This window comes from Maylandia zebra, linkage group LG5, assembly GCF_041146795.1.
Source record: "Maylandia zebra isolate NMK-2024a linkage group LG5, Mzebra_GT3a, whole genome shotgun sequence".
Classification (NCBI taxonomy): Eukaryota; Metazoa; Chordata; class Actinopteri; order Cichliformes; family Cichlidae; genus Maylandia; species Maylandia zebra.
In genome coordinates this window covers 34914439-34941670 of record NC_135171.1, presented here as the reverse complement: position 1 = coordinate 34941670, position 27232 = coordinate 34914439, and the positions used below count along the sequence as shown (strand labels likewise).

Genomic DNA, 27232 nt, shown 5'->3' with positions numbered 1-27232 from the left:
GCAAAATGTCTTCCTGTAAAAATCGGCCAAAGCACCCGGTGGATATATTGTTTTACAGCAGAACCGAGGGCGAGGGTGAAACTGTAAACACGCGTTGAGTCTGACGTCTACTTTGGACACGAATGCAAGCAGGAAGACAGGTGGTGTTTTCCCAGCTTCCCGCCCACTCTGCGAAGGAGTTAGGAGGAGGGTTTTTGAGCAGGCAGCCGGACTTTGGAGCATATAACTTTTTAAAAAGAACCGTGAGTGGTGGTAGCCAGACTTGCACAGATCCTTGCACAGATTTAAGATATTTGCGGTGTGTGAAGGTGAGTCTACATTTTGGCCTACTGCTAATGGTACTAATGCGTTTCTTGTTGTTTTGCAGTCTTTCTTCTTCCTCCAACTTGTTAATGGTATAATCCGCCTCTACAATTTTACCGCTTGTAGTTTAAAGTAAAACATTTAACGAACACTTAATAGCAACCTGTTTTCAGAAAGTCCCAGATTCGTATTTGTTTTTCTGTTTAGCTTTCGGTTGTGCTGTTGTTCAGATAAGGGAAGTTAAATATCTCCATACGGGTTATATGGAGCTACCTACTATTATTTATTCCAATTTAACAACAGACTAAAAAAAATATTTGCCATCTTAGTTGAAATTAATGATTATTGTGCCGACTACTTTCTTGCTACATTTATTAATTTGAAGGTCTAAAATTGTTACAAATGTTTACATTTTTCTCAGTATTGTTCAGTTTTGTTTTGTTTGTTACAATTAAGAAGATGATACCATCCATTGTCAGGTCATTTGGATTGAAATCGTATCCTTCAAAAGTGTTAAGGATGTGTTGTATATGTGGTGTTGTGTTTCACCTTTCAGAGTCCAATATGGAAACAGAGAAAGAAAAACAAAGGCCTCCACACAGCCAGTTGATTTCCGTGCCTCCCAAGGATACAGTCCGTCTCCTGGAGGTATACGTAAAACGTAGCCTCAGCCTAAATGATGGCACTCATGGGCTTAAAGTGGCTGGGAGGAAAGAAAAATGGGTGACAGTGCCAAAAAGACAAAGACATCATTCCAGCGACCCCTCCCTTCACTTGGCCCCTTCACTTGAGAATGTGGATGGCAAAGAAATTGATACGTTCTCTCCGGTCGAACATGTACCAAACCAAACCGAGAAATGTCCCGAAGAACCAGAGAAACCGACAAAAAAATCAAAGAAGATCAAGAAAACCTCATTTTGGAAAAATATAATTGGCTTTTTCACCCGGAAGGACAATGAGGATAAAGACGATGAGCAGGACAGTCCACCAGACAAGTCCAAGTCCTCTGAGACAGTAACTAACTGCTTGCCCATTACACCAGTCACTTTACCAAAGAAGTCAACAAGAAAAAAGTCCCTAAGAAGAAGATTCTCAAAAAGGCAGCCATCTCTGACAAAACCAAACAAACCTGCTGACATCACTGGAGTTGAAGGTATGTCTGTGGGAGAACTGACCTTAGTTAATAATCAATGTTATTTTTTACATTTTTATAGTAAGCCAAATCACTGGAATACAAAAAAATACACATTTAAAAATAACCAAATCTTCATTTTGCAGCTGTTGTCAGTGTAACACCAACATACTCTTATTATGAGAAGGTGTCAGAGGAACTGGAAAAAATTGTCCATGAGGTCAAAGAAAAAGAAGAGGTTGCACCACTTTCAGATGGTAAGAAACTGTTTAGTTCTCTAAATTTAAGTCATGTACATGTCAGTCTGAAAATACTTCAGTATTGGCAACAAATTTGATGAAAGAAAAGTAAAACAACTCCTAAACCAAATGGAAGGTTTGTGCTAAAAATGTAACTATACCATACACTTAAACCCACATTGTTACATGTAGCAGACTGTGGTGTGAACAATGTTGTGAACTGCTCAGAGCATTAATTACACTTCATCTTTCTGTTTGGTCTCAGAGGAAGTAATTAACAGGATCATTGCTCTGATGAAGGAACAGGGTGATGCCATAGATGTCAAGGTTGGTATTAACTGTCAGTCTTGGAAAATTACAAATATTGAAATACTTTATGTGAAATAGTCGGCCTGTATATAATGCCTTGAATTTAAATTGTTTTTAATTACACAGATAAAATGTGTTTTAACAGAAAACAAAAGCTAACTAATAAATCTCAAATTATTATAAAGATAACCATTACCAACTCCAGTGAAAAAGTACAAACTCCTTCACAAATTCATGTTCAAGTTCCTGTGTTTGTCTGCAATACTTAATGGGTTTTTGTGAATTTGTCATGGGCATTTACTCCTGCATGTTTTCTGTTTTTACAATAAGAATAGTAGTAAACGAGGCCTACATGAGAACAGGAAGAGGTGTAAAGTTAAATATGCAAAGTTCTACTTAGCAGCATGTCAGCATGTTTTGAAACTACAGTTAGTTTTTTGTTTTTTTCATACAACAGGTTCACACATTAAATAAGTATGGCTGCATTTGGCAATACAAACTATTTAGAAATGTGATCAGGCATAAATACTAAAGATTTCATGACGACAGCTTCATAAGTCTGAGGATTTGCTGCTTTTCTTTGTATTATTGGATCATAAATTGTTTTTGGTATATTTCAAAAACATTTGCACATGTAAATATGGCCTTTAGAGATATTATCCACATTTGAGCTATGAGCATTTTTAATTTTCTGACATTTTATAGACCAAACAATCAGTACAAAGAGAAAATAAATGGGTTGCTAATCAATAATGTAAATGATCATTAGTTGGACCCATCATGAATCAGACTAAAAGCTTTCTGTTCTCTCAGCTACAGCTAATGATTATTTAGGCTTCCTGATAAGATAGCCTTGCACTCTATTAAATTGTAATTAGCTTTTTATCCCATTTTGTATAACTGTTCAGTAGCTGTTGACTTCACGTTTATTTTAGTAAATCAAAAGCAGATTGTATTAACAGACCTCCTCTTCTCCTTATGTCTTACAGATGAAAGATAACCCCACCCTGAGCTACTTCTTTCAGCAGATGACATACTCTTCCTTCCAAAAGCTTGCTGATGCATATGTTGAGAAAGAAGGTTCATCGACCCAAAAACCTCCAACTGTCTTACCAACAGCACCTGAGCTGGTCAAACTGGCTTTCACACTCGACTTCACGGCCAGGATAGCCGGACTCTCCAAACAGAATGTAGGCCACATTACTGGTCTGGGAAACCGTTATCTACAGGACCGATTTGAATACAGACAGGTAAGGATCAGATGAAATGGAGAGGGATAAAGCAAAGAGAGTAAACATTAGAAAGAAACAGCTTTCATGTGTTGTTCTCATAATAATGAAACGATGTTATCAGTTAATTATTGATTAAAATGGGAATGCAAATGTTCCCTTGCTTCAATATTTGAATGTATATCCCTAAAAAAGATGCTAAATATAGCGTACGATATTGTTTATTTTTAAAAATGACATTGAAAAAGTTTGTTTTATTTAAACTCTTATGTTCTCTTACAGGCATGCACAGATCATCCATGGTCTGACAGTGATGACTGAGAAGCAGCCAAGCAGAAACATAGCTGCACATTAAATTTTGACAACCCCTCTTAGCACTGTAGATGTGGTTAAGGATGCATTGCACACCTGAGTTCCTTTTTACAAAGGGGCTAGCTAAGAAATGCTTTAAGCCTGCAAAGAGACACATGCTGTAATCTATGTTATGTTTTCTTAATATTGTTTTTGAGTGCGTGTTAAACTATAAATTCGCAACAGAACGACTGCTGAGAAAACTGTTTGGATGTTGTTTGAGTGCATGAGTGTTGTCTTTCACATTAAGGTTCAACTGAGATATAAGTAAACTACTAACAAACACAGCTGGTTTCACAAAACTAAAAAACTGTGACACTTTGCTAGGTTGAGTTGTGTATATGAATTTGTAAAAATGTGAAAGATCAGTGCAATTTTTTATGTATAAGCTAAACAACTTGGTGCAAGGTTCTTGAATATTTTGGTATTCTAAAATGTGACTGATGTTTGTTTTTCATGAATGCTGGCATTCATATTAAATACTAAAAAGATGTTTATATTTTTTTCCATTGAGAATTGATGTATATCTAAAGGCTGGCTTAATTTAAGATCAACTTGACAATAAAAACAGCAAAAATTAAGACTTGCATCTCCCTTAATTTGTTGGAAAAATAATTATTGTGAAGAGTATTAAAAAAAATTCATTATCCTTCCACCACCTGAGAAACAGAAAAATGAAGCTAATAGAACAAATCAAACATCAGCCTTAGGCTATTACATACCTGCTCAAACCTGTTTAGGAGAGGCTAGAGATCTCTGTTTATACCTGTTAGGAAACAGGCTTCAAGAAATAAAGCCATCAGCTTCTGACATACATGGGCCACACCTCTTAACCTTTGAATTCAGGTGTTTTCAATCCCATTGCCACGGCTATATAAAATCAGGCTCCTAGCCATGTGGTAGACCTTTCCAAACTTCTGTGGAAATAAGAGCTCACCGAATTCCAGCATAGTACTGTAACGGGAGTTGCTCGTGTAGGTATAATGTGCAAGTGGCTCGCTACTTTTGTCCATACAATGTATGCAGCTGCAGGTTGACAAAAACTTAGAAACTCTGTTCTAACAGATGAATGCAAGCTGAAGCAATAAAAAGACCTTGGGTCAGCCACACCTTTGTGTTTTACAACTAACATATAACAACATATTTTAAAAGCTGTACAACCCTGACAATAAAACAGACTTGTTAAAACTACTGCAATTATAAATAAAGTATGTTTTCATCAGCTTTGCAATAAATAAAAAAAGCTTTACATTGACAATTCAAAGTGTATAAAGAATCTGTATACATTTGATAGACTTTAATATATTTGGAATAAGCAAATATTAAATGGAAATCAACAGTCAATATAATTATTATGAAGTACTATGACTGCCTCAGTATCCTACTAAAAATAATGAACACGTGTGATTTTGTGCTGTGCTCTACAAAAAAAACGAGAAAAAGACAAATGGAACTGCATGATGAACACAACACAGTTATGAGTGTTGTGTATGACATGAACCACTGAGATCTGATTTAGTGAAACTTGAAGCAAAGTAAGCCCACACATCAGCGTTAATTCTTTGAGTACCGTAGTTAGTCATTTCAAAGGCAGCATTAAGAGATTAAGTTGCTTACTTCGTTGACCTTAATTCGGGTATCTTATGTAAGGCAAAAGCAGTTTGTGGAAGATGGCAGGTAGTGGAAAAATCCAGGTCACAGCTGAGTGACTATTTATGCTGTCAATTGCAAAAGATATATTGTGATGTGACTAATGACTCACTTCTAATTTATGCCCTTGCAGGGTTTTGGCTTGTGACAGGGAAACCACACAGGTAATCAATGACAGGTCACTAAGGTGTCCATCCATGCCAGCTGCATTACTATTCAACTTGTTGGGCAATCAAACGTCTTTACCATGAGAAATAACTATTGAGAGCACTGAACATTATGCTAGCTGTTGTTTGAAGCACATTACCAATCTACTGATTGACTTCTTCCCCCCTTCCCGTTGATCCTGTTCTCATGAGTCTTGCAGTAATTTTAAAAATTAAGAATCATTGTGTCTGTATGGCTGCATTGATAATTATACAATTTATACTATCAACACTTTATTGGTATTTTTTTCCATGTTCCAAAAGACCCGTTTTACAAATTTCTATACTGTTTTTTTTTTTCTCCTTGTGACTGAATTGTTGTTACAGGTCATTTATGTGTTTCCTAAACCTTAAACACACCAGTTTCAATCTTGTTTTTTTATTATTTTGGTCTGGTCTGGTTCATGGACTGTCCCTCACTGCTCATACCATTATGTGGTTTCAATTATCTTACCAACAATACGACAGACAGACCACACGGAAGGTCTGGTTTGCCTAATGATGACTGGTTTCCTAGTCTTGTCTATTTTTAACATGAGACAAAAGCTTTAGCGTCAAGCCCCAGACACTTAAACTGTAATATCTTTGTGAATGATTACTTTTGCCCAGTCACAATTAGGTAAGGGTTATTTAAAATAAATATCAATTAAAGGACAGTAAGAAAAGGTGATTTTGTGTAAACCTTTTACATTTTTATTGCTTTTTAAACACAGAGAAGGCAGATTAATCAAAGAGACCAAAACCCATATCTTCGTCGGACTCTTCCGATTCTTCTTTCTTCTCTTCCTTTTTCTCTTCCACTGCAAACAACAAGATGTTGTTTAATGAAAAGATAAGTACAGAGAGTAGTTACCAGCGCTGAGATCCCACACAGCTAAACTTTTTCAGCGTTAGTACAAATTTATCATCCAAACTTGCAGAAGCTTTAATTTTCTTCTTTAATGACAGATATATAAATATATACGTACCAGCAGCAGGCGCAGCCCCAGCACCTCCACCAGCGGCAGCTGCAGCAGGTGCCGCCACGGCACCGCCTGCTGGTACGGAGGCTAACTTAGAGAGGCCTGTGGAAGAAAAAAGTGATACACAACTGTTAGCCAGCTCCAGTGTATATCATCTTGACCTCTGCAGTTATTTTCAAAGAAGGGCCTTTACCTGAGTTCACAACTTCATTGATGTCTTTACCATTGAGCTCACTAATGACCTGCAGAGAAGAGACAACTCAGCCACGGCACATTTTCAGAGGAAAAGGCTCAATGTTTTAGCAACAAACCTTATTTAAGCGTTCATCATCGGCCTCAATTCCCACGCTGTCCAAGATGGACTTGATGTCCTTGGCAGAAGGATTGGCGTTTCCACCGAGAACAGCCAGGAGGTAAGCGGCCACGTAACGCATTCTGTAGTGATAACGAAACAGAAGTGAAGAATCTGTGTGCCAAGTTACGAATGTAAATTGGAAAATTTCATTTCGAAAAGCATCTCAATATTCCGGTTTGTGTTACAGTTAATCTTGATGGCCTGATGATTTTTTTACATTAAGTAATTAAAAGGGGGAAATCATGAGATTAGAGAACTTGAGTATAATGAGCATTGATGCTGCTAATTATATTACTAGAAGATAAACAGGTAACAATTTCAGAAAGTGTAAGTTTAGCTGTATTTCTTTTCTCTCAAAATAGGCCTGTAGTGGGTGACCACGCATGCAAACATGAATAGTCCATATATAGTTAAAGCAAGTCTTTTCTACATGTCTCAACAGAAATGTCGTTTTTTTGCTGCCCGTATGATGGCAAACGTGTATTTTGTGCAGTACTAGCTGGTTAAAAATATGATAAATCATAGTCTTGGCAATATTCCTTTGAGTGGAAGGCCAAAATACGTTAGATTAGCACCTTTCTTTTTTAAAGCAGGAAAAGGTGATTTCTAAATTGTATTTTTATCGAGTAGTCTGACACTCAGAAATACTCCAGGTTTGCCACTAGGGGGCCTGCACGCACCCTCGGTGAATTTATTTAAGGACAACGATGAGTACTTTCATAAAGCAAAAAACTGAAGTGTATAACTACTAGTAGTTCTATAAGAATATTTTGATTCTTTAGTGTTTTTAAGATTATACTTTGAGTCTTTAAATATGTTCGGAGAACCCAGGTTTAGCAGTTCAGCTGTAGTGTAGCTGATGTTTTACAAATAAAAATACTAAACATTACACACGGACAAAAATCACCATACTAAATATGCAGGTCGCTGTTCGACTTTGTATTCAGTGCCAAGAACACATGGTGTAACAGCCTCTATGCTGGTGTGAACCATGTAAGCTGGATACATCAGTTGGGACCGACAGAGGCAGCATGGCGCCCAGTGTTTGTCTGTAGCAGTCCTCCATTATTGACAGTAATTTAGGCAACAACGACACATTTGTAGCCGAATAAAATCAACCATCAAACACGGGTCACCTTAAAAAATCATAAGGAGATACAAACTAACATCTATAATGTGACGGATAGTTGGACTTACTTTTAAGTCTAAATAGACACGAAACGTCGGTCACGCTAGAAAATCCGGAAGAGGAAGAGAGGCGGTACCGGAGGTTGTATGAGATAGAGTGCGTCGATTTCATTGGTCTGCTTGATGACAGATGTATACGTCAGAATCATTGTTGGACTTGGATTGTGGGTAATGTGGTACAGAATGAAGTCGAGCGTCTCACTGACCAAATAAATCGGTAGCAATTATTATAATTTCAATATTAAATACACGCTGGTCTAAACTGCAGTTTCGGATCTAAAGACCACTGTACATTTATTCTGGAAGTGCCCAACTGAGAATAATTTCTTTTTATTGTTGAAAATATTGGTGAAATTATTTTCCATTGTGCAAACAACTTAGGTGGCTTATCTCCAGGAAAACAGCACACAGAAAATCGTTTTTGTGCACTGGGTCGTTGCTATTATAACTTTACTCTTATAATTTGCCAAATTTTACACCTATAAATGTAACTTTACAAGTAAGAAACCATGTTATTATTGATTTTTGGTGAAGAAGTCGAACAATTAAGTTACATTTGTATTCGCTCCATTATAAGTTTATATATATATATATATATATATATATATATATATATATATATATATATATATATATATATATAACATGATTTAGTGGAAAATTTTTGTAGCAGAATGACACCTTTCATAAAAATACACTAAAAACATTCTATTGTTGTTATTATTATTCACTTTCCATGTACAGATTGGATAGTAAATTAACTGGCTTGTAACAATTAAGTCATATATCTACATTTAATATTTATAAGTAAATATAAATCAATTCTAAATATATATAAATAAAAATGTAACATGATATCTAATAAAATGCATCTAAATGTTAAGGAGTAAAGGAAATTGAGAATTAAACAGGAATTGGCACTTAAAAAATTAGTCCTTTAAATCAGCTTTACAGCACTCTTCAAAGCATTTGCACTGCATGTTTCAATGTTCCAACTTTAAAATATATTAACATATTAATTAGCCTGTAACAGAAACTAACATAGTTATAGCAGTTGTCATTCATAAATCATAGCTGAAATTAATAATTTTTTTAATTACATAGTTGGTTTGGGGGAAAAACCACATGGTACAAATCATTGAAGTGCATGACAGTGAGACAGCTCATTCAATATGTTTACTTCCATCAAAAATGATCAGAAATAGTGCTCAGGTACTGGTAATATTACAAAAATTCCTTACTAAGATGCAGACAAATTCTCTAGTGATCTTTTGTGTTTTAAACATTGCAGAAAATACACACAAAAAAAGACAAAATCAAGTAATCCTTTCATTGCAGCCTATAGTTCAGCCACCTGCTCCTGTCTGTCCTGCGTGAAGAGCCAATCGAACAAAAAGACCACCAAATCTGAAACAAACTCCACAATCGCATTCACGTTTGTCAAGTACCAGATTTTATAGCCACATTCTCCAATAAAAATGACCAAAAAAGTGACCAAAAGCCCAAGGAAGATGCGGTCCATGTAATAGTTTGCTTTATCTCTGAAGGTCCACTGCTCCCACGGTTTTGCAAACTGAGCTTCACGGTATTTGCTTAAGTGTAGCAAGGCATTATGTTCGTCATCCATCTCTTCTTCTGGAGCCTCTAGATCTTGTTCTTCCCCTTGTTCCTCTCCTTCTCTATGAGTGTCAGCCATCTTATAGTTGGTTGGGCATGCAAAATTCTGTTGCTGCTTGAAAATGTTAAAAAAGCAAACGTAAGAAATGATTTTGCAAACTGATGTAGTGATAGTGTTTTGTAGAAGCCTTAAATGTTTCTCCAAATATACATATAAATAGTCTTACCTTGCGAAGATTTCAGTTTCTGTGTGATGAAGTCACGATAGACACTTCCTACTTACACCATGCTTTTACCTCTCTACTGTAGATATTGTTAGGCCAGTGCTCACAGGGCTGTGTGGTGCAAAGGCAGTAAATGCCTGGTTGGTTATGCGGCACCTGCTTCTCTAAGATGAGTGCTGGGGATTAGACCACACTCAGCAGTTTCAAATCCCTCAGCGAGGATGAAGGTTAGAGATGGTAATATATAGTACATATTGACATGTTGAGCGATAATTAAATACCTTTTTGAACCCCATTGTTTTAACACAAAGCCTGGTGTTCTGAGCATATCAAATGGAAAATCATTTAATATTCTAAAAGGATTATACCGCTTTTATGTATTAAGTACTGAGTGGATGTAGTCCTGAGGTCAAACTGATGACGATGCAGAACCGATGCGGCTTTAGCAGAAGCTTTAGCCTTGGAGTTGGAATAAATCACTTGAGCATAATGCTCTGTTGTTAATTTCTTTAAATGCGCCAGAGCCTTTTCACCATTCTGCCACAGCTTGTGAAATATGGCCTCAACTATGTGAATTCGCTGAGGAAGTCCCTGCATCCTATGATGAAGACTTATGGCTGAAAGGCTTTGATATTGGCAGAGTTTTTGTCTCATTTGGTGTAGTGCCTGAATTGATTAATTTGCATTCAAGGCAGAGCCTTTTCATCTCAGCATATATTGAACTGTTTATGTGAAACCCAGAGAACAAACTGCACTCTGTATTGATATTATGCCAGTAAATCTCTTCACTCTTCTGACTGTGTTCATGTGACTCATCAAGCATCTAGTATGTGGTTTTCCAAATTCAATCTTTGCAATGAATCTAATCTCATTTATAAGTCAGTCGACCACTTTGGCACATATTGCAATATTTCGCCCACTATGGAATGCCACTGGCTTTCACACAAACATGGATAATGTCCTTGAAATATAATAACTTTGGCGATGTCTAAGACATACCTGCAACATCTCACTGAGTAGAATGTATTTTGTTAAAATGGGAAATACATCTCTTGTTTCCACTTTGAAGCATTCTGAGCATGAAATATTGAATGCATCATTTATGATGTTTATCTACAGCACATTACAATGATTAAAAAATTCAATATGAATCAGTAAGGAAAGAACTTAATAACAAAAACAAAACAAATCAAATGCCAGACTGATGAAGATATAATTTTCTTTCAGTTTTTCTCACTGCAACCTTGGTTTATTCTAATGAAACTCACAGAAATGTAAATGGTTAAGATATGGGTGTTTCCCAAGACTCAGTGAAGTGCTGTGTTATTCCAGCTAATGGGTTTATTTTCCTTATCAGTTCCATATATCATGTAATCCCATTAGTATTGTTGATACACCATCACTGGAAACCAAGAACAGAAATATCGCAGTCCTTTTTTTACACTTAAATTCACTCTCTAATTTAGGACTACTGTGCTTGTAGGGTATGCGGTCGCTTCTAAGGGTTTACATAACATGCAGCGGCGAATGATTTGGATGAGTGTGGCACGGAAATGCTTCATCTTGAATGCATAAACCAGCGGGTTAAGAGCCGAGTTTACATGGGACATGAAAATCCCTACCTTTGAGGCTATCGGATTGATACAATTTGGGCAAAATAAAGTCACGCAGTTCATGATATGTATTGGGAGCCAGCACAAAGCAAAGAGAAACACCACCAAGGCCAACGATTTGGCTAGTTTCAGCTCCTTCCGGAAGTACTTGTCTCCATCACAGGTGGCCTCAGCACGGCGGTTAAGTTGCTTCCGTATGACCCTAAAGATCTCCACATACAGAGTGATCATTATCAGCAGTGGTGGTGCCACACAGACAAAGAAATTAAAGTACACCATATAGTCCATCCTTATAACAGCGGTGAACTGGCAGCATATTTCACTGGCGTTGCTGCGGTTTGCGGTATCCCGGTTATTCCAGCCAATCATCGGAACCAATCCAGTGAGGAAGGAAAGAATCCAAGAGAGACAAATTGCCACGAACGCTCGCCCATTAGTCACTATGATGCTGTACCTGCGCAGTATGATGAAAAAGAAAAGACAGGTTTCCGATTCACCTAAATGCGCATATGAGTACTATAGTTATAGTGTTTCATTGGTCCAATGTCAGCCTTTGAGATTTTTCAAAGTTTTCACAACTGACACTTGACATCAGGATCCAACTGATATATAAAAATGTTGTGTGGTAGACCGCCAGCTTTCATAAAAATGCTACCTCTGTCAGTTGTTTACATAGACAGGAACATTTTAATTTGCTTAAAAGGTTTTTATTTGCATTAAACCTTGCAAAGATATATGGTGCTGTATATCAGTCATGAAGATGGAGAACCTAATTCACTCGATTGAGCACATATTAGGCTCTCTGACTCTAAAGACAATTAAAAAGAGATTAACACCATATGTTCTGCTAGTTCAAGTTCAAAAGACACATGCTATATAATGTGATATCAATTAAAATGTTTGTGAAATAAATTTATGCTTATAAGTAGGATGAATATTGTACAGAACCTAGATCAGTGGATGACTAATTTGCATGATTAATTTTGGACAGGAAAGCTGCAATGGACTGGATCAGGCAGTCTTTATCGGTCAAGGAGGATGCTGACATCAGTTTCCTATGGTGTTCTGCTTTGAATATTGAGTTCTTCTTAATGTAAACAGATCATGATTTACTACATTGATACTGTAATTCTCAACTTTCACTACTTTATTCCAATTAATTTATTTTTACCTTTTCAGATAAAACAAATAACAATAAAAAAACAAACACACAAACAACTGCTTTTAAATCAGTTCCTCACCTGGTAGGAATTTTGACTCGCAGATATCTGTCGATGGCTATTGCCAGTAGGGAAAAGATGGAGCTCTGGGTGATCATCAGAATCAGGCAAGACAGGAAGAGGCATGTGTAGAACTGAGTGTAATATCCCACACTGATAACGATAGCTAGAGGGATGACCAAAAGTCCCACAGCGATGTCAGCCATGGCCAGAGACACAATGAAGCAGAAGGTTGCGTTGCGGAGAGCCCGGTTTTCATACACCACCAGCACCACCAGTACATTCCCCACCACAGAGGCCAGAGCAATAGTGGTCTCAATGGAGATGTACACCATATCCATGTGCTCGTGAGGTTGGACAGGACAGGAAGTCATTATTACACTTCACAGATCCCACTTATCTTAAAGAAATACATTTAGTTCAAACTTTCCATTTATCATTATTTATGTTCCTTACCTGACTGGAGGAATTTCCTATTTGTGCCATTTTCACAGTGAGTGGAGCTTATGTTCATGGTGGCATGGTGAAGAACTGAACCTCAGAATGTCATTCAAGCTCTGGACAGGACTGGATACCCTGCATCACCACTCTTCTACGTCCTCTACTCTCTCGCTCTCACCAACTCACTCTCTCACAAGTCATAAAATCAAGGGGAGGGACTTTGATTCCTGCAGCATCCTGCAGCAAGAGTTTCACTTGCATTAAGTGTGTATCTGTGTGACTGTGTGTGTGTGTGTGTGTGACTGTGTGTGTGTGTGTGTGTGTGTGTGTGTGTGTGTGTGTGTGTGTGTGTGTGTGTGTGTGTGTGTGTTTGCGGTTTTTGAGAGGAACTGCGGTCTGTAATAACTGGCAGGAAATACTGTCAAAAGGGCTTAATAATAGCGAGCTTTAACCTCAAGATGGCTCTGCATTAGAACTCATTTTATCTTACCTTGTATGGTGCTAATATCCTGCTTTTTCCAGTTGAGGCTCCTGTCAAAAATTAAGGGTCTTATGTCGAAACTCACCTTGAAACATTAAGGCATGCTTTCAAAATGTCTAATCTCTATTACTGCAGTGCAATTTTTATCTGAATTAGCCAGCCTTGTATTGCTCTCCTAGAGCTCGTGCAAAAAAAAACTGCCACTCAAAGTATTGGTGCAAGCGAGAGCACATCACTCCAATTTTAGCTTTCCTTCACTGGCATCCGGTTTGTTTACAAATCCATTTTAAAATCCATTTAGTTGTTTAAAGTCTCTTAACAGTTGTGCTCCATTTTATCTGTCTGAACTGCTGTACCCATATATCACTCTCACTCTGTCACTCTCTTTTTGGGGGGTTTTTTTGTTTAAAAAAAACAGTTTTACTCCCTGACCTTTGACCCAGTGAGAGATATTAACAGTTATTCTGAGATACTTTTTATGTACTATTTTATTGTTTAACTTCTACAGCTCTTTTGTTTTTCTGCATCTCTTACCCTTTCTGCTTTTTGGTCAGCCCTCTTGTTGTTTTCTAAAAGTGCTTTATAAATGAAGTGGTACAATATGGTATTATAAAATGATTTACATATATCAGCCTACAACCAAAATTGAAGTGCTTTCTAGAATGTAATAAAAATCCTCTAAGAAAATACTACTGCAGCAATGCCTGAAATGTCTTGCCTGTAGTTCTGGCTTTTCATGTGTTGGCACACTGGCATAAAGCCTACCTGGCATGCCTTTGGCCCACTTTGGATCAGGGTGTGGAGTGCTACATTACCAGCTTATTTTAGCCAGCTTAGCAAATGGCATTCATAGACTGTATAGGTGGAAATTATTGCTAGCATACAAATACATACGAATGATCTGATATCCCTGTGTTTGTATTGTTCCTACATCATCATTGGTCCAGGATCAACATTGCAACTGACCAATGGCATGGTCTGAGCATTCAGTTAGCATTAGTCACAATGTTTGCTAATGCAGAAATTATTACTAGCCAACATTAGTAACCAAAATTTGGCTAACAGGAAAACTAAGTTAATAGTATATTTATTATACTGCATAAATTAATAAAGAAAACACCTGAAATGCTTATCATTTGTTTCCAAAGAGAGATTTATATAAACAAAGACAATTTGACAGGTCAAGTTCTCTTGTATTGCTCGTTTCACTTACAGATATAATTCCAATCAGTCACTGCAAATACCTCTTAAGTTTAGAGCAGCTTAAATGTAAGAATGCACATTTATGTGGAAATAAACTAATAAACATTTGACTGTTTGAAGTTTAAAACACAAACTGTTTCCCAGGTCTTTCTTTTGAACTGCTTTTCTATAACATGAATTACCCACAGGTAGTAGAAAAAACTTCATTTACTTATAAAGCTTAATTTAATTGTCCATCCAAGGATGCAAAGACTTTGGCAGCATTACTGAGCGAGCAATCACTGAGATGGTCTTTAGTTGCTTAAGCAAGCAGATTGAATGTCTGCCCATAAGTATATTCAGTAAGATCACTTCACTTTAAAGAAAGCGATGACTCTGGATGTTGTTTTGGCCGGTTGCCTAAGATCTCAGGCCTGAGTGTATGCATTAGGACATTTGTGAGAAAACATTGAATCAGACTTACAGGCCTCTGTCACTCCATAATCAATCTATACACATTATCAGTACTGAGGAAATAACCGTGAATACAGAGTACTGTAACATAGAACCCTGTTGTTGTTTATCCATATCCTTATGACAGTTTCCTTGTTCCCTCTTTTTCTCGTGAAACAGTCCAGTAAAGTTAAAATATTCCTTAGTGGCAATGTGGTTATTAAAAGCTAATGTAACATGCCTAAGAAACATGTATTTGGTTCCATTATTTATTTATTCAAAGTCATGGTTATCTATCCCCATCAAGTTGTCACGCATTGGTTTTACAGGCTTCTTTCTTCGCCTCACACTAGAGTTGGATGTCTCGAGACCGGTCTTGTAAAGTCACGTAAAAGTGGTCTCGAGATCGGTCTCAAGGCCACTTTTATGTGGTCTTGGTCTTGTGTTGGTCTTGACGGACTTCGGTCTTGTCTTGGTCTCGCTGTCTCGGTCTTGATGTCTCAGATCGATATAGTGGTCGGGAGATTTGGAGTCAACACTATCCATGACACACAACGTAATGTTCGATAATGTGTCATACGCAAAAGCCCCACTCAATTTCCTTTTGCTGCTCAGCTCTCACACAGTGGCTCAGCTATACTTCAATCCCTCCATATTGTGGCCAATCACATGTGAGGATATGGGATATTATCATTATGTGAAAAACAGAGAGGGTGAGAGATGCGACACTCAAGTGGAGAGTCCGTCTGTCCTCTCAGTAAGTGAGTGAGACAGTAGACAGAGGTGAGCAGGGCTGTGCGAGTGCATCGCAAAAACACATAAATATGCCTGACACCCGTAAACGAAGCAGCATCTGGCTGCAGTTTAAAGACTTTTTTGTCTCGGTCTCTGTCTTGGTCTCGTCTCGACTTTGTCTTAGTCTTGACTCGGTCTGTCTTGGTCTTGGTTTAGGCGGTCTTGAAGTGTACCTCACACCAAAAGATTGATTAGTATGTTGCCCTATTATTTATGCTGTCTAATCTTTTATGAAAATAAAAAAGAGCCCCTTTAATCTGTGAATTGCACCACAGTAAGTAAGGCAGTTATTCTGTCACACACATAACAGTGCACAGCCCATATTGAACATACTACAAATTCCTCTGTAGTGGCGATACATTTATCAAACATAGTGAAGACTTGTTAAATTTCTTTACACAAAATATTTTTGTCCCAATCTGTCACAGGCTGTACAATGAAATCAGCCACCTGATTGCTCCACAACCTGCATTATGCACAAACCATCATTACCTATAAACAGAAAAAATAAATTTGATTATGGCCTTGCAGGGATCCGCTTCCACATGTGCCACAGGGATTACATGACAGTAACACTTCTATTACCGGTATCAATCAACAAAATTATTCTCAACATCCTCATCAAGCATCCCGGTGCAATGTAGAATTTATTTCACTCTGGCATAATCATTTAGCTGAGTTTTCAGGTGAAACACACACCACTAAGTCGGATTATGCTGTAGATGGGGGGGGGGGGGGGGGGGGGGGGGGGGGGGAATAAAAGGGAAACAAAATAAACAGGTGGAAGTAGCAAATCATTTTACTTGTATCCTTGAATCTCTCCCTTCCTAATTGTGTTCTTCCATTTATTTTCTTACAACCTTTCTCCATCTCTTCACTCTGTTGTTAGAACTGCTGTCCCTCCTCCTACACTGCTCCAAAGCAAGTGCCAGCAACAGCAGCCTCTTGTGACTGCAAGCACTCATTACCAGTTGTGACTAATAGTACTGTAACTATTGTTTTTTTTTTTGTTTTTTGTTTTTTTTTTAAATGACATCAGAAACAGCAGTATGCGACATTACGTGATGGCAGAGCTTCAGTTCATCCTTTGTCATTTTTTTTTTTTTTAAATAAATAGGACAGGGGGAATGAATGAGAGAAAGAGGGGGAGAGAAAGAAAGAAAACCAAAGGGGAGAAGAGACGGTGAGAAGGGGGGGGAAGAGAGAGAGAGAAAAAAAAAAAAAAGAACTCCTGGGTCACCTGTATGGAGAAAAAAAAAACAAAAAAACAAAAAAAACAAACAGAGGAGACAGCAAACAACAAAGAGCAACATAATAATAGAGAAAACAAAGCACCATCACAATAAACTAGCTAGTCATAGATATCAATATTTACTAAATAATAAACGATATTGTGCAGCACGCAAGATAGACAGCGCACAGTGTGCTTTGAGCGCATGCATGTCTTAAAGCCTTACTGTAACTATTGTTACTAATTTGATACAGTTTGCTGCATAATTTGATACAGTTTGCTGCATCTGTTTTGTTTGTTTTTTTGTTGTTGTTTTTAGTTTTTTTAGCTTTTTAGCGCCACTTTTTAAAAATTTTGTTTGCCCATCTTTCCCAACCACTTGTTCCACACTAAACTCTGTTCTACAGGGTGCGTGAATGCACAGGCAAGGTACGTCAACGGTCGGTTGGCTTAAAAGATTTGATTGTGCAATTCAGTGTCAGTAATGAAAATAGACAACATATGCCAGATTACCAGTCCAGCCTTTTTTGTGCTGAGTAGTGATTGGAATTCTGGCTCTTTTTAGAGAACCAGCTCTTCTGGCTTGACTCACTAAAAAGAGCCGGCTCTTTCAACTCCCAACCGGCTCTTCGGGTTGTTTTGTTGCTTTAATTAATTTATTATCAACAATAATATAAAATTATGCACAAAATAAATTACTAATGTAAAACGATATGTTTTTTATTTACATACATTTATTATATAAATAAATTTATTTATTCACTCCACATAAAATGTAAAAAAAATAATTATAAAATACAAAAACCAACTATTTACAATTCAACTTTTAACTATTTAAATTTTCATCTTTTTCCTTTTAAACAAATTTAAAGTGAAACCACACAAAACACTGCAAACCACAACACAATGAATTTCAAATATGCAAAACAAAAAGAAGATGCCCGTTCTCTCTCATATAGGCCTGGGATGGGATGGGATTTTTTTGGGAGAGTGTTTTCCTGCTTGGAATTACATACATAGGATTCAGTGCATGAATAAACTTTCCAAATCCTTTATCATTCACAACTGAAAATAGTTGGAAATCAAGTGCGATCACTTTTGGCTGGTCCTTATCAATTGAGTTCTGTCTTGCTGGGGTCACAGACTTCTGCAAAAACTGTGTAATAGAGCTCTGGGTTGATTTAAGTGGTTGTGGTGGAATACGCTGTAGATGCAGCAGCAGCAGCATCAACAGTTGCAGTAGATACACTGGCACCTTCATTAATATCACACTCAACAGACTCTGTTTCATCTTCTAATTGCACTGATGGGTGGACAGTTTTCAGGTGCCAGTGCAGGTTATTTGTGGAGCCGGCTCTATCTGATATCCTTTTCTTGCAGACTCTACACTCTGCCTTTGTATTGTCAATAAAATTTAAATGGTTCCAGATTTTGCTTCTTTTCTTAGTGTCACCCATTTTCTTTACTATACCTTTCTAATGTGACAATGTTATCTCTTGTTGTTGCGCCTGGCTCTCTTTCTCTTAACTCCCGCTCTGTTCCTGTGCTACCCTGAGTGTAACTACCACCCCACCCCCCCTCTGCTCAGCAAACACAAGGTTCGTGTAGCAAAAAAAAAGTGAGAGGGTGAGAGAAAGAAAGAAAAACACTCCCCTCCTTCCCTCAAAGAGCCGGCCTCTAAGAGCCGTTTCGTTCGCGACCATCACAACACTAGTACAGAGATTATGCGTTTGCAACCAGTGTTGGGAAGGTTACTTTTCAAATAAAACAGGTCCGCAGCTCCGAAACATATAAAGGGACCTCTGGCTAATATGTCGGGTTCTGTGTTGGGCTTGCAGCCGAAAACTAGACAGAGAGAGGCGTTGAAAGGCTGCTCCAACGGAACTTATTGTTTCAGAGAAAAACACAAACACAATATACAGTCGAGTCTGAATAGCTTACTTACAACTGGACTACACTGCCCATGAGGCTACATTCTTTGGGGATATGCCTGTAACACTCTGCCTATTGTCTTCATATTAAATAATTTTTTGAACAATAACAATTAAAAAAAATATTCCTCACGTCATTATGCGGGCCGCAAGTAGAGGTGACATGGGCTGCGAGATTAAGACCCAGGCATTAGAGCCTCTTAATGCGTGTTTTGTTTGGGTTTCCACCAGCGTGGAATTACCAGAAATAGAGAGGGCATAGCCTAACATATGAAACAGGAAAAGACTGCTGTGTAATCCTTTTATTTCAGCAAAGTAACTGTATTCTGAATACCACCTTTTTAAACGGTAACTGTAACGGAATAGAGTTACTCATATTTTGTATTTTAAATACGTAGCTCCAGTACGTGTCTTCTGTTACTCCCTAACACTGTTTGCAACTCATAGTCTGTGTTCCCATTTAGCCCTTTGACAGACTGGTGACCTGCCCAGGATGTACCCTGCCTTATAGCTGGGGTAGACTTCAATCCCCCATGACCCTGAACTAGAAAAATGGCCACAAAAATGAACAGATGTTCCAAATAATTGGTCAGAGGTTAAAAGTCCTGTAGTTACCACTTATGTTACCAGTTATCACTGTGGCCACTGTTGTTTCAAAGGGAGGAACAATAATTTATTCACCTCTTAGTTTGATTGTACACCTTAGGCTCTATGTAAAGGCTGCCAAAAAAAAAACATAAGTCCCCATAGGTCGCTTCTGTTTCTCACTCTTCAGAGCACTGTTCATCCTCTTTGTGCTCACGCAAAGATACACATCTGCACCTGAGTGAAACCTGTAAAGGGTAAATACACTGCAGAACCTGCTTATACACTCACTATTTTTTCTTTGTGGGGGGGGGGGGGGGGGGGGGGGTTGATTGGGAGACTTGAAGGAATGGTACAGACCAATGACAATAGTATTAATGGAGGATTAATCTGGTTACTGATTTCAAGAAAATTTCATTTTGCTTTCTGGATTGTTGTTCCACGCTAACACAAACTGGTAAGTTAGTTTTTATTTATGAAAGACTCCTAAATCTTTCATGCAACTATTAGCAATATCGTTTGTTTAATCCGTCTCCTAGGGTTGCCAACCGTCCCTTAAAATACGGAATCGTCCCGTATTTCGAAACAAAAGTACACGTCCCGTATTGAGCTAATAAGGGACGCACTTTGTCCCGTAATACAGTGAGAATCAAAAGTAGTCTATAACTTTTAATGGAATTAACGCTTTGTTTGAAAACATAATTCCCAGCCCCTCTCCTGCTTTGTGACCAATGAGCTGACAGCACACTTATGACAATTCGAGTATGACAATTCAGATTACCGCTCATCTCATTGGTCGAGGAAAGGTCGCTTACGGAGAAAATACCGGAAGACAACAGATGACCACAACAAGAAGCATGGCCAACAGGGAAACAAACGCCGACACGGCGGTGCAAGTCTCGGACGACAGTACACCTAAAGCTGGGCAAACACTGTGCGATTTTTTCAGTCACGTTATTCAGCTCCTGCTCAAACTGCACGATTGACTCGCAGGGGTTAGAAGTTGGTAGGTCACGATGCAGGTCTCACACTATACCGCCCGATGCTCTGATGCGACCTGAGTGCTCACACTGTGCCTCCATAACACGAAGGTTATAACAGAAAATCTGTCGCGCTCTCTCTCTCCGTCTTACACTCACACAGACACACACACCACCACCATCAACTTTGCTAAATTGCTAATGAAAAACATGATCAGGCAGCTGTGATTGAGCAGCAGTGTAAATCCAACTGTTTTCACGGTTGTTGTGGTCGTGATAATTTTGTGATGCCACATCGAAAAGGCTCGGATGAGCTTTCCAAAGTTCTACAAGTTGTGCCTCCATCGCTTGTGTCCAGATCACACGCTGCACAGCCGTGCTGCTCCGTCTTTTTCACGGCGTTTACGTGTTTGCGCGCGAGCAGTGTGAGCGGCTCACGAGCGATTGATGATCGGGAGCTGGTCGTGAGGTGTTAATCACTTCTCGTTACCCCACGTATACTACACGATGCACGATGAAGGCCAAAATCGGTCCGATCACTCAAAAATCGGCTCAAAATGGGCCTAAAACCGCACAGTGTGAGCCCAGCATTAGAGCAGCAATGTTTGTTCCCCTCAGAGAAAGGGAAGAATGGGAAAAGGAAAACACCTGGCTGGAAAAAGTTAATATGGGCATGTGCAATGAATATCAGCGCTATGTGGCCAGAAGTGTGATAATATAATTTATTTTGTGTAATAAACAACTGCAAGGATAGATGATTACAACAAATAGATGACTAATACATAAAAGTAATACATAGATGAATAATGATGATGAGTTAAGATGCGTAATCATGGGAACAAGCGGGTTTACAAACAGGAGCAGCTGATTAGCATTAGAAAAGCTGAAATAATATTTCAACTGAAGCCGATTGTACTAAATGCACTAAATGTGCACTGTTACAAGAATGTTTTTCTTTCTATTGTTTTCTATTATTTTAAGTTAAGCAGGACAGAGTTCTTTTAAAGAAAGATTTACTTATATTCTCAAAAGTTAAGCATGACAGGCTTCTGTTTAAGAAGGAGACCTGTTTTATTGTGTTAATGTTGTCATTTTGAGCTAAAAATAAATGGCTAAATGATCATTTGTTTCACATGTGTTCATATCACAAAGAATACACATCTACTTAAATCAAATTCAAGTCAAAGGGTTAAAAAAAATAATTTCACACACAAAAAAAGAGCTAGAAAATTCACCACACTGGGAAGGGTGAAGACAACTGGGTCGCCCGGCCCTGGCCACGAGGTGTCCCTTATTTATTTTTCAGGGAGTTGGCAACCCTACCGTCTCCTGAGTTTCGATGTGACACTACTTAACTGTTCGCAAATATTGTCGCATTTTATGTATTTATATGTAGACCAGAATGCCAATTTAAATTTTATGTATTTTGGATATTTGGAAAAAGTCTGATTTTGAAAATAAGATAGCTAATGTTATGCTAATAGCATTAGCAAGATGCTAGTTGTACTTATTTCCTACTCTGAAAAATACTAATTAATGCAGAACACAAGAGACAGCCTATGGGTCTAGAATCTGCTTTATACCCTACCTTGAATGTACAATATTGTTTTCTTGGAGCGGGCTTTGTTTTTATATTTTTAAAGTTGAGGTATAGTTTAACCCAGATCAACTGATCACTCAGGGTTGATATGCTGGTTCTTCATTGCATTACAAACAATGTTATTGACAGTCAAGCAGTATTTTAGCTTCTAAGAAAAGGCAAACTGTAATATTAAATATTAAACTTGGATCTAAATATTTTAATAAATTAAGAAGAGTAGTATTTTGAAGTGTCTGCGTGTGTTCCTATTCATTGTTGCATTGATTTTTCACACCCTCAGTCTGGCTTGTGTGCTCTGTTTCTAACTCAATTTCTAGCTGCCCCAGTTCAGGTTTTGTTTTGACCTATGCCAAAAATAAAGCTGTGGGTTTTTAGCTTAATTTTCACTTTCACGAGTCTGCATTTGGGGCCTACTTTCCTGCTTGCTGCACACAGATCCTGACAGTTTTGTGCTCAGCCATTAAATACTTGCATTATTATTTATGTTAAATGAACAATAATGGAAATGTGTTCAGAACTGTTTCAGAGCACATGCATTGATTTCTCCAGAATCCTTTTTGTTGCTAATGCAGTGCTTCACAAGTCGATGATTGCCATTCAATATGATTTTAAGGTTTTTCGAGTTCTCTGGATTCATTAAATCTTTAAGCTCCTGAAAATCTTTGCTTTAAAAAAAAATTAAACGTTTATTATTAAACTGTGGAACTATTTAGTCTTTCCAATGTGAAATCATGATCATTTTTATTTAGTCTAAGCCTCTCTGGCATGCTCATGTTAAACTAAACAATGTTTTATCAGTGTTCGCAGCTTGTAGACAAGTAAATGAAATATGTTTTCCATCCTTATTTCTTAATTAGCTACTGTAGTGTTTATTGAAACAATGTGCAAGCAGCAGCATTATAGTGCAACAGTAGAGACACACGGTATGAGTCAAAGGTAGCCTAGGTCTAGTGCTTTCCCTGGACATTTTAAATAGAAGTATAACATAATGCTTAATGCTTTAGTTTTGCAAATAGATTCAACTGGTCACTTGTCAGGAGGTGCATGATAACGTCACATAATAAAACTGAGGGTTGTTGAAGTAGCTCACTTTTTATCATTATTGGAGACTCCCTTGTGGCTGTTACTTTCAGACAAGCCCTGACGACTAGGCTTGTCTCGTCGTGCACACTTACTAGGGAGCACAAAGGCATGGTGTTGTTATAGCAACATGGCACTTGCATGTTACATAACATTTATATTGGTATTTTCATGGACAGTATGATATTGCATGACCCTAATAACTGGTGCAATGAACATGGTACATTTAGATGACTGGTACACTGGTTATGGCGGTTTAGGGTAAATTAAAGAACCCCTCCTGCACTTTACAGTGCTCTGGCTTTATGTGTTATATTATAACCACATACTTGCAGCAGAGAGAGAATCACTCACTTCCCAAAACATGTTTTTTTTGTTTTTTTTTAACTGTCACCATGCATGCTCACAGTATACATAGTTTCTTATACTGCATTTTTGTAATTTAAATAAATTGTTTTTAGTACAGATCTGTTTCACTGTTAAAAATTTGTACTGATACTTCACATTATGACATTTTTAAGCATATTGGCCAATACCAGTCAGCAACTCTCCTGTCAGCTTAGGGGAGAGTTGTTGTAAAATCACATATTTGTCTAACCTTATTTATGGTCTGTTTAAGGGTTGGTCACCTTACCCATTCAGGCTCTAGAATGATATTTTCAAAACAAGGACTCCCTAACACAGTGACAAAATATTTATGTTGCTATATTTTGCTAAACCTGTAATATATCTAATATAACATAAAGCTGCTTCTGTAAACTTATAATAATTATTAGCAGATGTTTTTAGTATAATCTGGCCAAGTTGTTATCAGCATATATCTCATTTCCTCTCAGCAGAAAGACTATGAGGGTTCTTTTTTTAAACTGTTTTTCTAAACCACATAATGCAACATGCCTACAGTTTGGTTTCTTTTTCTTTTTTGTTAGGCCAGAAAAATATTAAAGTGCAACCAGACATTCGTTAAAACATGCATATTGAAAACCATGCAAAACCTTAGTGTGTGGTCAAACATCAAGAAAAAAACAAGCCTCATTGAAAGTTAAGAAAAAAAACTTCCTCAAATGTTTCACCGGAAGGAGATGTGGTGATAATAGTCTTTTTGCACATAATGTAGCTGCACCATTAACCTGCACACACCAACCAGACTGGACGCACAATGAAGGAGGAAGACACTATTTATACCGTGGTGGAAGTGCTCATTGCCGTTATTTGCTGTCTGGGTAACATGCTGGTAATTTTGGCCCTTTGGATCAGTAGAAACATTCAGCAGACAACCTTCTGCCTTATTGTCTCGCTGGCTGTGGCTGATTTTCTAGTAGGTTGCGTGGCAATACCATTGGCTGTAGTGGTGGATGAACGAGTGAAGACTTCATTCAAGACCTGTCTCTTCATCAGCTGTGTGGTCATCCTGCTGACTTTTGTTTCAGTTCTGTGCCTTGCAGCTATTGCTGTAGACCGTTTCCTTCGGGTGTGTATCCCTATCAGGTAGGATGGCCTGCATAACCAGATCTTTAATTTATAAGCATTCACCATACTAATAACTTTATGAAAACGTTATGTAATTAAAAATAATTACAATTAGTTTGAAACTAATAGGAATTTTTTTTACTTATAGGTACAAAAGGACTGTAACACACAGACTCTCTTGTTGTGTGGTAGCAGCATGTTGGCTTGCTGCAATTCCTCTCAGCTTTACTCCTATGTTTGGATGGCACGAGAATGAAACTTTAAATTATACAACTTGCAAGTTTACAGATGTCATCCCAATGTCATACCTGGTTTATTTCAACTTTTTTCTCTGCACATTGACGCCTCTGTTGGTAATGACTGCTTTATACATCTATGTGTTTTGCACAATCAGAAGAAGCCTTCGAGACAAACCAGGGAGCCATGCCCGAAATTCTTACAATTACTTAAGGAAAGAGAAACAGCTGGCGGGATCTCTGTTTCTGGTACTGGCCTTGTTTGCCCTGTGCTGGCTCCCTCTCCACATAATGAACTGTATTCAGCACTTTGGAAATAGTGAGGTACCAAAACAAGCTTTTAATGTTGGGATTGTGCTCTCTCATGCTAACTCAGCTGTCAACCCAGTTGTCTATGCATTCAAAATACAAAAAATCAAAAGAGCATATCTAAAGATCTGGAAAGAGTGCATTTCATGTGGAACAGAAAAGCAGGAATCACAGATAAGCCAGACAACAGACAAGTCCAGCAGTAACAATGATAGTCTGGCCCAAAATGAATGAAGGCTGACGTCCTTGTTTGATTCTATTTTATTAGGGATCAAATTTGATTGGCTTTTGAAATGTATGTATTAAAACCAGTGAGTTGATGATTACCTTGGTGTGTGTCAGGCCTAGAACCAAATATTATATTATTTAGATACTCATATGTTTGCTAGGTATTCAGTTTTAAATTTTCATCCATCCATCTATTCTCTTATCCAATTCAGGGTCACAAGATCCCAGCTGTTATAGGGAAAGGGGTGGCAGTACCCCCTGGACAGGTTGCCAGTCTGTCACTGGGCACACTAAATATTAGTTTCTTTTAAATGTGGAAATTTAATCCATCTCAGCTTACATCCTTGGAGTCCATGTCATTTAAACTAGTAATGATGCCGCTTTAGTTCACTTCATTAAGGCCAACTAGGGGACTAAACATTTTTTTTTAATATAGCAGTTTCACTATCTAGCCAAAGCTTTAAATATTTGCTGTAGCTTACTGCTGAGTTGTTTTAGAGATAGCCCTAGTGTGTACAGATGTAAAGCACATGTTTCTGTCTATATTGTGTAAACTGGTGCAGAAAAAAAGACCAACTTCCTCTTGTTTTTAAAGTTAAGTTTTTAGATAAAGTTTCATATCACTCTTTCTCTGTTTCTGTTCAAGTTCTAGTTCGTCATATGTTGATATGAAGACTCTCCATTAATATCAACAGACAGTGTATTCTGTTCGAAAATTATATTCACTGTTCTTTGAAGTGGTAGTTAAAGTAAAATAAAATGGAATTGTGTAGGGGTAACTGATGCCTGAGTTCTGACTTTTATTAAACTAAAAAATCATTGACTTCAGAATTGAAGAATGACATTTCTTTGCCTTCAGAAACTCCTGGGTTGCGTTTGCAGTATGCAGCAGCGCTGTCCAATCAGTTTTGCAGCAATTTGCTGTGCAGAGTATAGCTTTTTTAGAGTGTGCAATTCATCATGTTATGTCTGTCAGCACTCACATCTTCAGTACCTTCAGTACCCACATCTCCAGACCTTGATAATGACACTGCTTGGCAGTAAAATATTCAATTCATTAAAATGAAATGAAAATGGAGGAACATTTATAAAATTCTTAAGCCACTGATGCGTCATTTTATATATATATATATATATATATATATATATATATATATATATATATATATATATATATATATATATATATATATATATATATATATATATATATATATATAGTTCAACCATCAGGACTTAATAAAGAAATGATTATGCTAGGTTTAAGGAAAAAATTCAATGTACAACCTTTTAATTTTATTATAAATTTTATTATAGTAACTGATTTTGGATAATGTTTTCAGATATGTTTATTTAGAAATGTTTCCTTTAGGCGGGCATTTACATTGACGTCTACATGTTTCTATAAAAAATGCAAGCCAGTAAAGACAGGGATTAAAAAAAAGAGGGGTATATACATACATAACTCAGACTACCTTCCCCTTAGCCCTCAGATGCAGACCCCGGATACTGATTTTGGATAATAAATGTAATGAAAACAACTTCAGACAATCAGTACGATTATTTTATATGTATCACTGTGTAAATTACTGTACATTAAAACTCATCAGACTCAACTGGCAGTATCAATAT

General features: G+C 37.5%; 4 protein-coding genes across 6 annotated transcripts; 2 read left to right on the top strand and 2 right to left on the bottom strand.

The window, feature by feature from the left end:
• LOC101466960 (uncharacterized) lies at positions 1 to 4144 on the top strand. Of its 2 annotated transcripts, XM_004547571.3 has the most exons (6): positions 1 to 308; positions 860 to 1456; positions 1582 to 1692; positions 1940 to 2001; positions 2973 to 3233; positions 3495 to 4144. In XM_004547571.3, the coding sequence occupies exons 2-6, from the start codon at positions 868 to 870 to the stop codon at positions 3531 to 3533; spliced, it is 1062 nt and encodes a 353-aa protein (XP_004547628.1). In that variant the 5' UTR covers positions 1 to 308; positions 860 to 867; the 3' UTR covers positions 3534 to 4144. The 2 variants fall into 2 exon arrangements, with proteins under 2 accessions (XP_004547628.1, XP_004547627.1); XM_004547570.3 differs by having other exon boundaries at positions 1 to 1456.
• Positions 4145 to 6089: 1945 nt separating this feature from the next.
• rplp2a (ribosomal protein, large P2a) lies at positions 6090 to 8070 on the bottom strand. Its single transcript, XM_004547569.4, has 5 exons — positions 7934 to 8070; positions 6693 to 6816; positions 6575 to 6623; positions 6388 to 6483; positions 6090 to 6219 (listed from the first exon to the last, which is right to left on the bottom strand). The coding sequence occupies exons 2-5, from the start codon at positions 6813 to 6815 to the stop codon at positions 6143 to 6145; spliced, it is 345 nt and encodes a 114-aa protein (XP_004547626.1). The 5' UTR covers position 6816; positions 7934 to 8070; the 3' UTR covers positions 6090 to 6142.
• Positions 8071 to 8999: 929 nt separating this feature from the next.
• Positions 9000 to 16677, bottom strand: LOC101466221 (adenosine receptor A1-like). Of its 2 annotated transcripts, XM_004547568.4 has the most exons (4): positions 13055 to 16677; positions 12620 to 12942; positions 9769 to 11832; positions 9000 to 9653 (listed from the first exon to the last, which is right to left on the bottom strand). In XM_004547568.4, the coding sequence occupies exons 1-3, from the start codon at positions 13082 to 13084 to the stop codon at positions 11223 to 11225; spliced, it is 963 nt and encodes a 320-aa protein (XP_004547625.1). In that variant the 5' UTR covers positions 13085 to 16677; the 3' UTR covers positions 9000 to 9653; positions 9769 to 11222. The 2 variants fall into 2 exon arrangements, with proteins under 2 accessions (XP_004547625.1, XP_076740393.1); XM_076884278.1 differs by having other exon boundaries at positions 9000 to 9656; positions 12620 to 16677.
• A 7803-nt stretch (positions 16678 to 24480) lies between these two features.
• LOC101465939 (adenosine receptor A1-like) lies at positions 24481 to 26383 on the top strand. Its single transcript, XM_004547567.4, has 2 exons — positions 24481 to 24845; positions 24976 to 26383. Exons 1-2 carry the CDS (start codon positions 24517 to 24519, stop codon positions 25604 to 25606), a joined length of 960 nt encoding a protein of 319 aa, XP_004547624.1. The 5' UTR covers positions 24481 to 24516; the 3' UTR covers positions 25607 to 26383.
• Positions 26384 to 27232: the final 849 nt, after the last annotated feature.